Raw genomic sequence first — 15,116 nt, 5'->3', positions numbered from 1 at the left:
TGTTGACTTTCAGCCTAATTCGCCCATTCTTTTCATCAGACACTCTGAGCGTAATCATACCAAGCACTTCCATGTTTTGAAGGCCACCATCACGGCCACACGTGAGGGTGATCTTCTCCTCCACTCGCATATGCACACTGAAAATTAGACAGAATTTTTATTTTAAGATTTAGCTAAGTGTTGTAAAATTATCCTATCCTAAGCTAAATCTTAGATGGTGCCTAATAATGCATAACAGAGTTGTGGGTCTATACAGAAAAATAAAGTGATTTCGGGATTATCACACTATATCCTGTAATAAAAGAAAAAAAGATCAAGAGTGGGTCATTGCGAACTATTTGATTGTCAAACTTGCAATCTGATTAACATGAGAAGAGGACCACTGCTTAAACCCAGATTCAGTTAGACTTAGAAAGTGGTGCTTATGTGTCTTCATTGTGTTGATGAATAAGTAAATTTTCACCATATGGTCTGCTGAGTTCAGCGTGCAAGATACAGCAAAAATAGGCTCAGTGCTGAAACTGTACTTGACACGCTGCTCACACGCATAGCATGAATGCTGCTACTGTTAACATGGGCAATGAAAATAATATGTACTGCTTACATGCTGTTAACGTGAGATGTGAGAGGTCTTAATCTGAAACCAATTTAAGCAAGTAGTAAACAAAGATTTTAAATCTGTCTATTTGAAAAGCCTCACAAAGAGGCATATCATTTACAAACACAAAAATAGATTTTTAGTGCATTAATGAACAGCACTTCAAAATATTTTAATTGAATAAGATCACAGACGCCACTAATGTCCTACTGACTATATTCAGTATGATTCTTGCATAAAAACATTGAGATATCATTACCTCTCTGTGTGGGTTGGAGGAGGCAGAGATTTGGATGCCTCTGATGGTCTTTTGCCTGTGCTGGGCAAGATGATATTCTCTCCCTCTGACTTTAGTTTGTCCACAAAGTCATCCACCTCCTTTCCTTTGCCAACCAGTTTAAGCGCTTTACTTGGACCACTGGACCTAAAACAAAAAGGCATTAAATTGCAGCCTGCCGCTGTTTTTTTTTTTTTTTTTTTACATATTGCTGTAGTCTATTAAGAGTATGGCAGTACCTGACATGTACAGGGGTGGGTTTGGGTTTCTCAGGCTCGATTAGTGTGTCTGTGATGATGGCTGTGTTGCTGCTGCTCATGCCCGAGTTGCCAAAACCACCAAAGCCTGGTCCCTTCTTTCCACGCTCAGCATCACGCCTTATCTGCTGAAGCTCTTTAGCCTTCCGTCTCATCTCTGCCTTAGCCTCACGCTCCTGAGTCTGATGAACGATTAATTGAGCAGTTTAGAGTGAAGAAAAGATGATTGATAGTAAATTACATTGCAAATAAAGCATTTAATTGATCAAGTGTCATCTGAGAGCCCTGGCCAGCATGTTATTTATAAACTGCAAACACATGGCTGTGATCAGGGATGTTTAATTATGAAGTCCACACACTCAGCACCTTGTTTCACACTCTAGGAAGTTATTGATCCTCCTCCTTTGCATCAGTGCATATACCTGAGCTAAACAAGTCTAGCAGACTGGAGAATTTTCTAGAATGTTATTATATGCTGCAGACTTCTGGGGAATTGCCAGATTTGTTGATTAGAAAAGATGGCAGCATACTTTTAGCCTTTAAAAGCACAATAACAATCAAAAATGTGCATTGCTATTCCTTAAGAAATGTCTTTCCTACCTCTCTGACGGCACGGAACACCTTTTCCTCATGAGAGTCCATCTCTGTAAATGTCCGGATCTGGGCCAAGTTGACATTTTCTCTATAACCAAGGGCAACAATCTCATCGAAGGCGAAGATGAGGTCAAAGCAGTGCTCAGAAATCTCGCTCTCCTCCAGGACACGACAATATTCAGGAATCTACCAAAATATATACGAAAAATTAAAACATCAGTCAGCTTCCTTTCAGAACTCTGATATTAACAGAACAACCTACAATGAACACGGACAAGTTTCTATTTTACAAAAAAAAACAAACATTTGACCTACATAAAAATATTTTACTTTTCTTACTATTTACGGAACACATTTTCAGATGTCCCTGTATGACATCACATATAATTATAATTATTATATTATTATATATAATTATTAAATAATTTTCTTCCCAAAACGTGAACACTGAGATGCATCAAGAAATAACGAAAACATAATTAAACTGTCCATAAAAAGGATTTTATTCCAGGGATGCAAACTCATTATGGTTGAAAAAGATGGCAAAGATGCGATTAACATTTAATTAACAATTAAAATGATTAACACTGCTGTCATACATGAAATTTAAGAGCAGCTTTATTTTCATGCAACGATTTTCAAAAACAACCTGTTTAACGCAAAATGTTTCTTCTCATGTTTTTCACTATACAAGCCACAAGAGAAATATTAAGGGAATAATTCAAGACAGTTATATACCGTTATCTAATCGTAATATATGTTGAAGTAGATTTGTCTCTCGTTGTCTCTGAGAGAATATGCGCCGTTAATGCAGCGTTAAGCTCCATCAGAATTTTTTACTTTCACTTTCTCTATAGTGAATTGACTGAGGTTAAGACGTTCACCGGCGTAACACTTACGCAAAGTTTGCACGTTGCTTGTGTGATATCCATTGGCTCGCCTTCATGGTTTAAAACAGAAATATTTCCAATATTGCGTCACAGTACATCGTGTATGCTTTCTTTTAATTTTATTATAATGGGAAGATCTGCGAATGTGTAGAACTACGTAAACTTGCAAAGCCAGAGTGCGCACACACACAAATAAAAAAACAAGCAGGACCGTTTGATAGCGGGCGAGTTCAAGCGGGTACAGAATTGAGATGAGAAAGGACCCCCCCTAAAAAAAAATTGAAAAACTCACCGGATCTACACGACTCACACAAATGACCCCTTTTTAATTCAAAAGGGCGAATTTCGCCGAAAGGCGACAAGTTTGCATCCCTGTTATTCCATCATGTATGCTGTTTGTATCATACCACGCGTGAGAAGAGACGCAGTGTCTCCAGGTCCTCCAGTATGTTACTGTTCTTGGTGGTGACCAGCACCATGTAGAGCTTCTCCAGAGGCTGGTAGACATAGCGCACACTCTCAGTCTCCACAAATGTGTGTTGTTTGCCGGTGTTCATCAGCTTTGGGAAAGCAGCCAGCAGACCTTCCACTCGCGTCCTTGTCATCTCCACAAACTGCCGCGACACCAGGGCCTTACCCGCCTTGGTGCAGACTGCTGCTGCCAACAGCACCTGGAGAAGAGTTATTCAACAAGAATTTTAAGGAGCGATTACAAACATGCAGAAGTAATCTTCAGAGAGGAACATGCAGAATGCAGCACACTACTTGGATGTATTGATGGAAAGAGGCCATTAAGATTCAATATTAACATTCCTTCCAAGAGCAAAACTGACACAACTTTACTTGGCTCTCATGTTTGCGGTATTTCATTCATACTGTGTTTAACTTGAGGATAAAGCCCTTCATAACAGCAAAGATGGAACCAGTCTCCCAAGAGAAAGTTGTTTAGTTTCACGTAATCAACTGTCAGAACAGACTGACTATTGTATGTAACGAAAGCAATCTGAAGCAAATCGAAGAAACGCCTAATAAAACCAACAATGTGATTACATATCATGCAGGCTTCCCACACATTCTGACCAATGGATTTCCATTGGTTTCTCATTGGATTTTCCCAGTCATTTCTTATAAATAAATATGAACTAGAAAAACCAACAACACATTATACACAAGGTGTTATCTCTAGCCAAATAATTAGGTTGGTGTTGAGCATTAGAAAAAAAAAAGATATTGACTACAGAAATTGCCATGACTTTTACTAATTTAATTTATTTCAATGACTTTTCAGGTCTGGAAATAACACTTTTTGAAATCAACATGAGACAGCAAAACTGGTCAAAATAAGTGACCGAATGAATGGGTTCCATTTATCATTACCAAGAAATTGATGGGATGAAGAATTTTGTGGTCTGTTTAGCAAGATATTAAATTGCACAAACTTTGATGCATTCATTGACTACATTTCTGAATAGCTGCTACAAACTGAAATGCAACACTCTATGAGACAAGCTAGCACCCATTACAAAACACTGAGTCAAGACTTTGTATAGAATTAATTCAATTCACGTTTATTTGTATAGCGCTTTTCACAATACACATTGCTGCAAAGCAGTTTCACAGAAAATGAAAGTTTCTACATTACATCTACGAGTAGTTTATCAGTGATGACTATGGCAAGGTGATGTCCATATGGAAAGTACAGTAAAGATCATGCAATTAAGATATCAACCTAACATTTCCATAAAACAACTGTACAAAAACTCAGATAATAAATGAAAATATGATGACTCACACAATGCAGCTTCTATCCATCTACTCTTATTTTCTGCATGAAAGCCTAAGTGGTTTCTTTATTTCTGATGCTCTCTATTCTTGGGAAAATAAAATATTCCAGTTCACTTAAATTTTACACAAAAGCTTTGAAACAATCCATCCTGTTCCAAATGATTTGACAGAAATGAAGCAACAATTGAATGAAGCTGCATAAACACACATACGCTACTCGTTGCAGCTTTACCAATTTAGACAAAAATAAGACACAACGTTTGAATTGATCTAAATGGTTGATATTTTCATGATAAATGATTGCAATATCTTTTCACTTTAATTAAGCCAGCAGCTTCAAGGGTAACACAATCTGTTACATTCGTCAACAGATGTTACAAATGGGCAAGATGTAGTCATTTAGCCACACTGTTATTAATCACAGACTTACATAACTGATTTGTTATCACAGACACGTTTAATGAGAAGTTGATAACCAAAGTTACAGGCCTGCAGTATAGCGAGTATTTGACACTGATGTAGCTCACTACTCTTCATACTGACAACATACCATACTAGCGAGTTTTAACAGCTCAAGAAGCGACATTATACACAGACATTATCACTGAGCTAATTTACAATTTCACATTACGCTAATTTTGAAGTTTCTCTTGATTTAATAAGCATATCGAGCAATAAATCAGTCTGCGGTTAATTTAGTTAGCTAGCAGCAATCGCTCAAGGAAAAACCGGAACACGTCAAAATATGTTGTTTGTACAAAAACGAATAGATACTTACCATTTTCAGTGTCTGATATGTTTTCTGCGTTTAATCTTATAAACGCCGTCTGTGTGTCTGTATAAATGCTATGTGGAGAAAAATAAAACTGTTATTTGTGTGCAGTGCGCTGCTCCGCGATTCAATATGGCAGAAGTGTAAGCCACGTCTCCAACCGGAAGCGGCTCGTCAGCGGGGTAAAAGGGCAGCGCGGCATGTGTGGAGGATCCAACATCAGCAGCACTGCCCAAGCCTCCCTCACACAACACTACAGCTTTCTGTTCATCGTATCCATCACTATTATATTATATGACATGATAATATATGATATTATATTATATGATATTATATAATATATTATTAAAATATTAGAAATTTTAGTTACAGTATAAATTATAAATAAATTAACATACTATGTCATGTAGCCTATTTATACGTGGTTGTGATGAGTTGTTTTATGTGTTATACTATAATATGATGACACAAATAACTGTGGCCAGCAGGATCTCAGTTCATTGTGAATTTTGTTCATAATTTTGTTTATTTGTCACTCTTGAAAAATAGTATATTGCTATAGCCTATTCTATGCAATATAATTTAACTTAATTAAATCATTTTTATCTTTTTATTTACCCTTATGAACTGCTCTGTTTCATACATTGTTTCCTTGTTTTTACATTATACATTTAGCAGACGCTTTTATCCAAACGAGAAAAACAACAGGCTACTCATCTTAAAGAAAAGTGCTACCAGTATCTTGGCCTATCTATCTATTAGGGGTGTAACGGTACACGTATTCGTACAGTATGGTTCACGGCACAAAAATGGAAGTGATCATCCCCATGCCTTTGAAGGGCAGAGCCCTTGGAGTGGGGACTTTGGAGTGAGCATGGTATAAAATGTATGTTTATTTGCAACAGTTATGCTAACAACAATAAAAAGACATATCTGTCTCTGTCTGTCTATCTATCTGTCTACGTTTGTCTGTCTGTCTTGCATTAAACTGGTTTATACATTTTATTTTAAGTCATTATAACTCAGTTTAAAACAATATTTGGAGACATGAGTGTTGTTGGGTTTAAGCATGCGCTGTGTGGCGCTGCATGAGGAGCATGACTTCTGGCAGACGGAAGTATCGTTCCCGTCTAGGTCACGCAGAACTCGGGTCACGAGTTTGAGGTAGCAGTTGGGAATTCTCGAAACCAGCCATTTAACCAAAGCAACTGTGCAAATGAGTGAAAAATCTTGACGATACAGTTCGGGGAACACATCGTTCCACTTTCACAGCGGAGATGTCTGGGAACGGTAGTGTTTCTCAAGTAAGTGCAGCAACTACCTGATGTAACGCGACTGGCATATAGTGATATTTTATTGGCTCGGTGAACTGCCATTTTAAACGTTCTGTCTTTCTATTGGTGGATGGAAAGAGAAATAGGCGGGTGTTGAAACCATGTGGATCCAAGGAGCAAATATGGAATTTTGCATTTAGGACTATGTAAAAACGGTGAATGTATTTGACATTTATATATTTTGTAAATCCACTTTATTTTAGGGAGTCCTACTTTAAAAGTCGACAAGTGCGTCGATGATGTAGCGATTGATTAAGCATAAATGAACGATATCTTAAACAAGATTATCTCTTATTTTCTTCAGTGTAACGTTAGTCTTAATAAGCATAAAGGTCTCTTAATGAACAGGTCAAATAGCCATGCCTTTTAAAAAGAGAAATTGAGATTTCACATGATGTAATAAAAATGACATTTTTATTAGAAGCATGGCTTAAGCAGCCTATACCACTTGTCTGTTCTAGCCTCTTTTGTCATACAAACATGAACGTCCGAATAAACAATAGCAGTGTTGTGAAACAACTGGTCAAACTGCGGTCAACGTATATCTGACCGCAACTACATGCATTGCATGGAGCTTTTAGTTGATCAGCACTGGCCAGAAACACAGGGTGTGGGGAATGCAAGGACACTGTATAACCCTCCACCAGTTGCTCATTCATTCAGTCAGTCATTAGGCCTTGGACCTGACACATCTTCTTCTGGAGCCTGAGCTGTAAAAGTGTGCAAATAATATGGAAGGGCCATTCAAGTATATTAGAGTGAGAGATGAAACCTCTTTTGCTATTTAGAAGAGTTGAGGTGAGCATTATTATGAAATTGAGTGATATTCTCTCTCTTGCAGGAAGGAAAATTCAGTCGAGTTATTCGCATGGGAACAAGGAAGAGCCAGGTAATGTTTCTTGAGGCATTCAGCTATGCTGTTTTGTAATTTATTTATACATTATTTCATCTTCCAATGAGAGTATTTTCTACACTTAACTTTAGTACTGTACTTAATATTTAACATGTATTGTTTAAATAGATTATAATGAGCTATAACCATTTTTTTCCACTTTGAAAACAACATAAACTGTGTGAAAAATGTTAGATATAAAATGTATATATACATTTTAATTTATATAGTACATTACCTAATAATCTGATACGCATTATATAAGTAATTTTAGTTTAATAAAATATGAATTTTTAATGACATGTATTATAAAGCGCTCCTAAGAAAATTGAGTGGGGAATGCAAGGACACTGTATAACCCTCCACCAGTTGCTCATTCATTCAGTCAGTCATTAGGCCTTGGACCTGACACATCTTCTTCTGGAGCCTGAGCTGTAAAAGTGTGCAAATAATATGGAAGGGCCATTCAAGTATATTAGAGTGAGAGATGAAACCTCTTTTGCTATTTAGAAGAGTTGAGGTGAGCATTATTATGAAATTGAGTGATATTCTCTCTCTTGCAGGAAGGAAAATTCAGTCGAGTTATTCGCATGGGAACAAGGAAGAGCCAGGTAATGTTTCTTGAGGCATTCAGCTATGCTGTTTTGTAATTTATTTATACATTATTTCATCTTCCAATGAGAGTATTTTCTACACTTAACTTTAGTACTGTACTTAATATTTAACATGTATTGTTTAAATAGATTATAATGAGCTATAACCATTTTTTTCCACTTTGAAAACAACATAAACTGTGTGAAAAATGTTAGATATAAAATGTATATATACATTTTAATTTATATAGTACATTACCTAATAATCTGATACGCATTATATAAGTAATTTTAGTTTAATAAAATATGCATTTTTAATGACATGTATTATAAAGCGCTCCTAAGAAAATTGAGTTTTTTTTTTTGTTTTTTTTTGTGGGTCACTTGGATGGCTGAGGGTCCCACAGTCTGTACAGGCTGACAACCCTTGGCATGGACCATTATTTTAGGTTTTCCTTATTGCAAGCTCAAATGAAATGATAAACGGAGTCAGTTAAGTCAAAAATAGAGAAAACATGCTGTTTAAATTGAATTAAGAGTATATAGAATTAGATTTTTTGCTCTAGGGAACCGTTATAAAGTGTGGGTAGATAACACAATGGAAATGGGTGTGAAACTCGTGTGCTTTAATCAGATAGAAACTGCCCCTAAGTGTTGCCATGATGATTGCTGGGAGTGACTGCTAACATTTAATCATAAAAGTTTTGTTATAGAAAATCTTCAGATTCTCTATAATCTGAATAGAGGGAGCCACTCTCAGAGTAAATGTATTCATGCTTTTGCATGATATATTGCACTGGAACTTTATGGCATTGATGAAATAAATTTTTTGTATCTTCAATAATGAGGTTGTGTGTGTCTCTCAGCTGGCTCGTATTCAAACAGACAGTGTGGCCAGCAGACTGAAAGAGCTTTATCCAGGCGTTCATCTAGAAATAGGTGAGGACATTTTGCCTACTATAATTTGCATGAATTCCCTCTACATTAATTGTATTGTATTTGTTGTATCTTTTAATCAGATGCATATATTTGCATCTGTATTGTCCACACACACACACACACACACACATGTTTTCTTGTCCTCATGCTCTCACTGCTTGTCTAAGAACAGAGAGCGATTGTGTTCTGCTGAGAATGTGTAATCTATACGACCGCTTCACTGCTGAATCCTACTGTCTGTGTCAAAAGACGAGTGATGATGTCAGAGTAGGAGCCAGTGCACAAGTATTCAGCCCTTAACCTTTTTGTCTGCGTGCTTTTCAGTTGCCATGTCTACAATTGGGGACAAAATCCTGGACACTGCATTATCAAAGGTAGAATTCCGTCAATTCCTCAATTTCATGTGCCATTATGTCAGGTTTTGGTAGGAAGAAATGCCCTTGAACTTTTGTGCGCTGCCCAACATGTACAAATCCATTATCAGCTATCAAATGTGTCAGATTTACCATGTTTTAAACCTGTATTTTCTTAGATTGGCGAAAAGAGCCTCTTTACCAAAGAGCTGGAGAATGCCCTCGAGAAAAATGAGTAAGTTTGAGGACACTAATGCTAGTATATTCTCATGTCAGCTTATATGAAGGTTTTCCCTTTTTTTTTTTAATATGCGTTTATTCATCACTAGAGTGGATATTGTGGTGCACTCTCTTAAGGATTTACCTACCTCACTACCCCCTGGATTCACTATTGGAGCCATTCTTCAGTAAGGACCACAACCTCGACATCTAACAAATATTTGTTTTGTTTTCCGATGAATTATTAATTTAATTTAAATTGATCAATTGGTTTATTAATTTACACTACCAGTCAAAAGTTCTTGAATAATTATTGCATTTAAATGTTTTTGAAAGAAGTCTCTTGTGCTCATCAATGCTGCATTTATTTTTGTGGAAAATACAGTGAAAAGCTAATATTGTAACATATTATAATAATGTAAAATATAGGGATGTCCCGATCAGGTTTTTTGTGCCCCCGATCCGAGTATTGCAACATATTATAATAATGTCAAATTAATAACTGTTTACTATTGTGATATATTTTATTAAAATGTACTCTATTCCTGTGATATCAAAGCTGAATTTTCAGCAGCATTACTAATTGACTTTACGAATTCACTTTAAATTGTAATAATATTTCACAGTTTTTTTTATATAAAATAAATGCAAATAAATGGTAATGAGAAACTTAAAAAAACTAAAACAAAAAAACGAATTAATCCAAAATTTTGACTGGTAGTGTAAATATCTAATTAAGTCTTATGAATAGTTTTTAAACTTTTTAATTAATTATAAAGTTAATTTATGAATTGCATATTTATGACTTGTTATTACCAAAGGCACTGTACAGGAGTAGAACCTGTTTGAGTGGTGAGTGATTTGTTGTGTATTGTTTTTGTGAAGGAGGGAAAATCCCCATGATGCAGTGGTGCTTCATCCAAAGAATGCTGCACTTACCCTAGACAGCTTGCCAGAGAAGAGGTGAGCTCTGTATTTTTTAACAATCTTGTCATGCCAAATAAAAGTGCCAGCATCTATCCTCCAGAATTTGATTGATGACCCAATAATCAAGGGAGATCAGTGGTTTTCATGGTGATAGAATTTCATTCAAAATCTACATTCTGCCATAGATGTCATGTTTTGACAGCTATATGCAGTTATGTAACCAAAGGTGTCCGAAACATTTTGAAACCTCTCTCTCTCTCTCTCTTTTTTTTTTCCCCCAGCGTGATTGGCACAAGTTCACTTCGCAGAGCAGCTCAGCTGAAGAAACGATTCCCTCAACTGGAGTTTGAAAATATTGTATCCTGCCCTTTCCTTTCCTTTCCTTTTTGTGTATGTGGATGTTTATATATTATAAATAGCAGGAGCTTTATCATCATTTTGATGGACTGCCAAAGCAAGCACATATTTCCTGGGTATTTGTTACACCAGCCAGTTTCCCTATACTGTATATAGCATTTTAACGGTACTAGAGTCTTCCACCTTGACCTTACTGCTATAGAGAGGGAACCTAAACACCCGTCTGAAGAAGCTGGATGAAAAGGATGACTATGCTGCCATTATTCTGGCCGCAGCAGGCCTTAAACGTATGGGCTGGGAAAGCAGAATCAGTCAGGTATGATAAAATCACAATGTAGTTGCAGATATTTTCTTATATACAATGACATACTTCTGAGTAATGGAGTATCGAAAAATAAAAAAAAATAGAAAACGTTGATATGAAAAAAATAAATAAAGTTGATATCAATCATACTGGCCTCATAGTATGACCTCATATTCAGTTCTAACAAAAAAATATATTTAATTTGAGACGTGATATGGGTGTACTAACCACTATTCTGAATATGGAGGTCTCTGTTGACTACAGCAGAGTTTCTAGATGTATTTATAATGCATTTATAGTATTGTTGTATAAATTGCAGATTCTGGGCCCTGAAGATTGCATGTATGCTGTTGGCCAGGTAAGTGTGCAAACATGCACAACCATTCGTGAACTGTGAAATTGCATTAGGTTTTCATGCACTAGATTTAGTAGCAAATATTTTTCAATGTTTATACCCGTCATGCTATGTACTTATTATTGTATTGTTCATGCTGTTGTTCATGCGAGAAAATACGCACCTGCAGCTGCCAAGCTCAACTGTTAATGCTCATTATAAACACTAAAGGAAACACCTGTGTAACAAATTATGTTAACGGTTGAAGCCATGAAAGTGCAGTTATATGGTATATGTTGCATGCAGGGTTTCTGCAGGTTTTATGATAGTAAATTGAAGAGTTTTTAGACCAAGTGAAGACAATTTGGGAAATACATTGAATGGAACAAAATACGTCAATATGGTCTCCAGTTTGAAAAAACTACTTCCATCTCCATTACTTTTTCACTTATTTGAACAAATTAACTAAATAAACAGTTTAGGGCTTGAATACCTCTGTGGAAGGCAAACTAATACTTATTGAAACCTTTTTAAGACACTACATGAACACATAATGCTTCATTTGCGATCAGACTGCTCTGTATGCATACTCGCTGTAACATTAACCTGCAGGAGTGTGTCCTAAGTAAATGTCAGTCTGTAAATAAACAGAAATGTGTCTTATCATCAGGGAGCACTGGCAGTGGAAGTTAGAGCACAAGATAAAGACATTCTGGAAATGGTGTCTGTCTTGCACCATCCAGACACAGTGCTGCGGTGCATCTCAGAGAGAGCTTTTCTCAAGCAGCTGGTGGGTTTCTTTACACGCACACATGAACTCAGCTCTCATTGCATTTGGCTCATATCAGTTTGACCTGAGGGTATTCTATGTAGTTTAATGGTTTTAATACTGCTCTTCATTCCCTTTTTCTACTTTCAGGAAGGAGGCTGCAGTGTGCCTGTTGCTGTTCATACAGAAGTGAAAGGGTCCATGGTAAAGAGACAAAATATAACTATATTTACAGACATTCAGTGGCATGTTATTATGCTACTTCACACAATGCAAATCTGAATAAGTGTTGTTGATGTTTGTATAGCATAGACTGAATGATCTTTTTTCTGGTTTCAGCTGTATTTGACTGGAGCAGTTTATAGTTTGGATGGAGCTGATTGCTTGAAGGACACTATGCAGACGGTTGTGGAAATTGACAACAAAGTAAGGGTTAAATATACATACATACAAAAGGTTGGGGTCAGTATGATTTTTTTAAATCAGCAAGAATGCATTAAATTGATCAGTGACAAGACGTTGTTGCAAAAAAAATCTTTTTTTGAACTTTCTATTCATCAAAGAATCATGGAAAAAATGTTTCATGGTTTCCACAAAAATATGAAGCACTGTTTGCAACATTGCTGATGATGAGAAATCAGCATATTACAATGATTTCTGAAGGATCGTGTAACACTGGAGTAATGATGCTGAAAATTCAGCTCCTTAAATATATAAAAATAGAACATTTAATATTTAGCCGTATTACTATTTTACTGTATTTTGATTAAATAAATGCTGCCTTGGTGAGTATGAGGTTTCTTTCAAAAACATATAAAAAAATCTTACCAACCCCAAGCCCTTGAATGTCAATGTATTTACAATTTTACAGCATTATATATTATTATTTACAGTATTATAACTTTTATTCCAACTTGTTTCTATCAGGTGAGCGAGAGTGCACAGACGTGTGAACACGTTGGAGTCACTGCCAGCAGTGTATCATCATCGGCCCTCGAAGCTGCTGAGAAACTGGGAATGGATCTGGCTAATGCTCTCCTTAATAAGGGGGCCAAAGACATTCTCACAACAGCCAGGAAACTAAATGATGCTCGATAGCTGGCTTTTTACATTTTGTGCACTGGAGTATTAGACCTAGTTTTGGAACCTTTGACATGCTGTTAACTTGGATAAACCTTACACACAACTATATGCTCTATAGCTGAATCTCCAGAGCTTAAATACAACCTTGATTGGCTGTATAAATAACCAGCAAATCACTTCAGATACTATACCTCAGTTTAACAATGTGACCGCAGCAGTTTTTCTCTCAGCTGCTGGTTCACACAGAAGACATTTCTACTGTTGTGACTACCGTCGTCTCTTCTCAGGCACTGAATTCATGCTGATGGTCTTCCATTTCTAATGTCAGACTGCCGCCTTCATCTATGAACCACTTGAAAATTAGATGGTCAAAATAGCCATCTTCTATATCTGACCATGATTTTTAAATTTAGAAGAGTATTTTTTTGTCGTTATGTACCTCTAACAAAATATGGCATTTTTATTTAACAGCATATCCTGTTTTTAATATACGATGCATTTTAATAATGGAGAATATTCATTAATCACAATGAGGTGCTAAGATGTAGTTTCTTTCAAGTTCTTTAGAATTTGGGCTCCATGTAAGATTTGGCAAAGTGGGCAATTTAAAAAACGTTTAAGTTGTTTTAGAATATTTTTATATGGTTTTGATCCCATAATGTGCCTTCAAGATGTGATTAAATTAACCAGCAAATTATTTGACCTACAACGCTACTCTGCAATTATATCAATATGAAAAGTTTCTGTAATAAAAAAAAACCAAAACTAGAATTTGGGCTCCATGTAAGATTTGGCAAAGTGGGCAATTTAAAGAAAAACGTTTAAGTTGTTTTAGAATATTTTTATATGGTTTTGATCCCACAATGTGTCTTCAAGATGTGATTAAATTAACCAGCAAATTATTTGACCTACAACGCTACTCTGCAATTATATCAATATGAAAAGTTTCTGTAATAAAAAAAAAAAAAAAAAATGTTGATACCATCATTACACTTTTTGTCCCTCCCCGTCGATCACATGTGTAAAATTGTTCATCCTCACACCACAAAAACGCAAACTTCAAAAAAGACCGTTTAATATGCAAAACGTCTCAATACAGACTACCACTACAATTCAAACAAATGGAATTTGCTCTTTTCAGAATAATTGGGTGGCCCTTAAAAGGGCCTTTGGATGAGTTGACTCAATTCAGCGTAGTTTTTAATACTCCTGCGACTGGGAAGAACCCTTCTTTCCTGATTTGCCGGTGCTGGGGACAGCCTGGCCAGTTTTCTTGGGCAGCAGCACGGCCTGGATGTTGGGGAGAACTCCTCCCTGGGCGATAGTCACGCCACCGAGCAGTTTGTTCAGCTCCTCATCGTTACGGACGGCCAGCTGAAGATGGCGAGGAATGATACGACTCTTCTTGTTGTCTCTTGCAGCGTTTCCCGCCAACTCGAGGATCTCAGCGGTGAGGTACTCAAGAACGGCAGCTAGGTAGACGGGGGCACCAGCACCTACCCTCTCAGCGTAGTTGCCTTTACGCAGGAGACGATGCACACGGCCAACGGGGAACTGCAGACCAGCGCGGGAGCTGCGAGTCTTAGCCTTAGCGCGGGCTTTTCCTCCGGTTTTACCTCTTCCAGACATGTTGCTTAACAATCTTCTTTCCTCTGGTTATTGAAGAAATCAGTGAGATCGTCTGTGGAGTTGCTGCAGTATTTAAGGACTGACTGAACTAGGGCCGTATGATCCCGCCCATCGTTATGATTGGATACGCGAAGCAAAGCACGGCCCTGATTGGCTGTTAGAGCGAACCCTAGAGCGGATGTATTCTCCTATTGGCTTGAACTTGTAGTG

At 36.8% G+C, this 15,116-nt stretch overlaps 3 protein-coding genes across 8 annotated transcripts in view; 1 reads left to right on the top strand and 2 right to left on the bottom strand.

The window, feature by feature from the left end:
• arcn1a (archain 1a) overlaps window positions 1-5,408 on the bottom strand; it is a 9,102-nt gene extending 3,694 nt beyond the window's left edge. Inside the window, 6 exon segments of the mRNA XM_071582420.1 lie at window positions 1-137; window positions 858-1,022; window positions 1,115-1,314; window positions 1,733-1,912; window positions 3,024-3,287; window positions 5,180-5,408. Coding sequence (XP_071438521.1) covers window positions 1-137; window positions 858-1,022; window positions 1,115-1,314; window positions 1,733-1,912; window positions 3,024-3,287; window positions 5,180-5,182 — 949 coding nt within the window. The 5' untranslated portion in view covers window positions 5,183-5,408.
• An 873-nt stretch (window positions 5,409-6,281) lies between these two features.
• On the top strand, window positions 6,282-14,036 carry hmbsa (hydroxymethylbilane synthase a). 6 transcript variants are annotated; one of them, XM_016288713.1, is made up of 14 exons: window positions 6,282-6,477; window positions 7,963-8,010; window positions 8,859-8,931; window positions 9,256-9,305; window positions 9,464-9,519; window positions 9,614-9,691; window positions 10,389-10,466; window positions 10,712-10,787; window positions 10,990-11,103; window positions 11,411-11,449; window positions 12,096-12,215; window positions 12,345-12,398; window positions 12,534-12,620; window positions 13,122-14,036. In XM_016288713.1, exons 1-14 carry the CDS (start codon window positions 6,451-6,453, stop codon window positions 13,290-13,292), a joined length of 1,071 nt encoding a protein of 356 aa, XP_016144199.1. In that variant the 5' UTR covers window positions 6,282-6,450; the 3' UTR covers window positions 13,293-14,036. The 6 variants fall into 6 exon arrangements, with proteins under 6 accessions (XP_016144199.1, XP_016144183.1, XP_016144226.1 ...); XM_016288697.1 differs by lacking the exon at window positions 7,963-8,010 and adding an exon at window positions 7,349-7,396; XM_016288733.1 differs by lacking the exons at window positions 6,282-6,477; window positions 7,963-8,010 and adding exons at window positions 6,636-6,662; window positions 7,349-7,396.
• Window positions 14,037-14,103: 67 nt separating this feature from the next.
• Window positions 14,104-15,116, bottom strand: h2ax (H2A.X variant histone). The gene has a single exon (XM_016288751.1). It carries the CDS (start codon window positions 14,904-14,906, stop codon window positions 14,478-14,480), a length of 429 nt encoding a protein of 142 aa, XP_016144237.1. The 5' UTR covers window positions 14,907-15,116; the 3' UTR covers window positions 14,104-14,477.

The sequence above is a fragment of the Sinocyclocheilus grahami genome, unplaced genomic scaffold (assembly GCF_001515645.1).
Source record: "Sinocyclocheilus grahami isolate Dianchi unplaced genomic scaffold, SAMN03320097.WGS_v1.1 scaffold12.1, whole genome shotgun sequence".
Taxonomy (NCBI): domain Eukaryota; kingdom Metazoa; phylum Chordata; class Actinopteri; order Cypriniformes; family Cyprinidae; genus Sinocyclocheilus; species Sinocyclocheilus grahami.
This window is presented reverse-complemented; position numbering and strand designations above follow the sequence as displayed.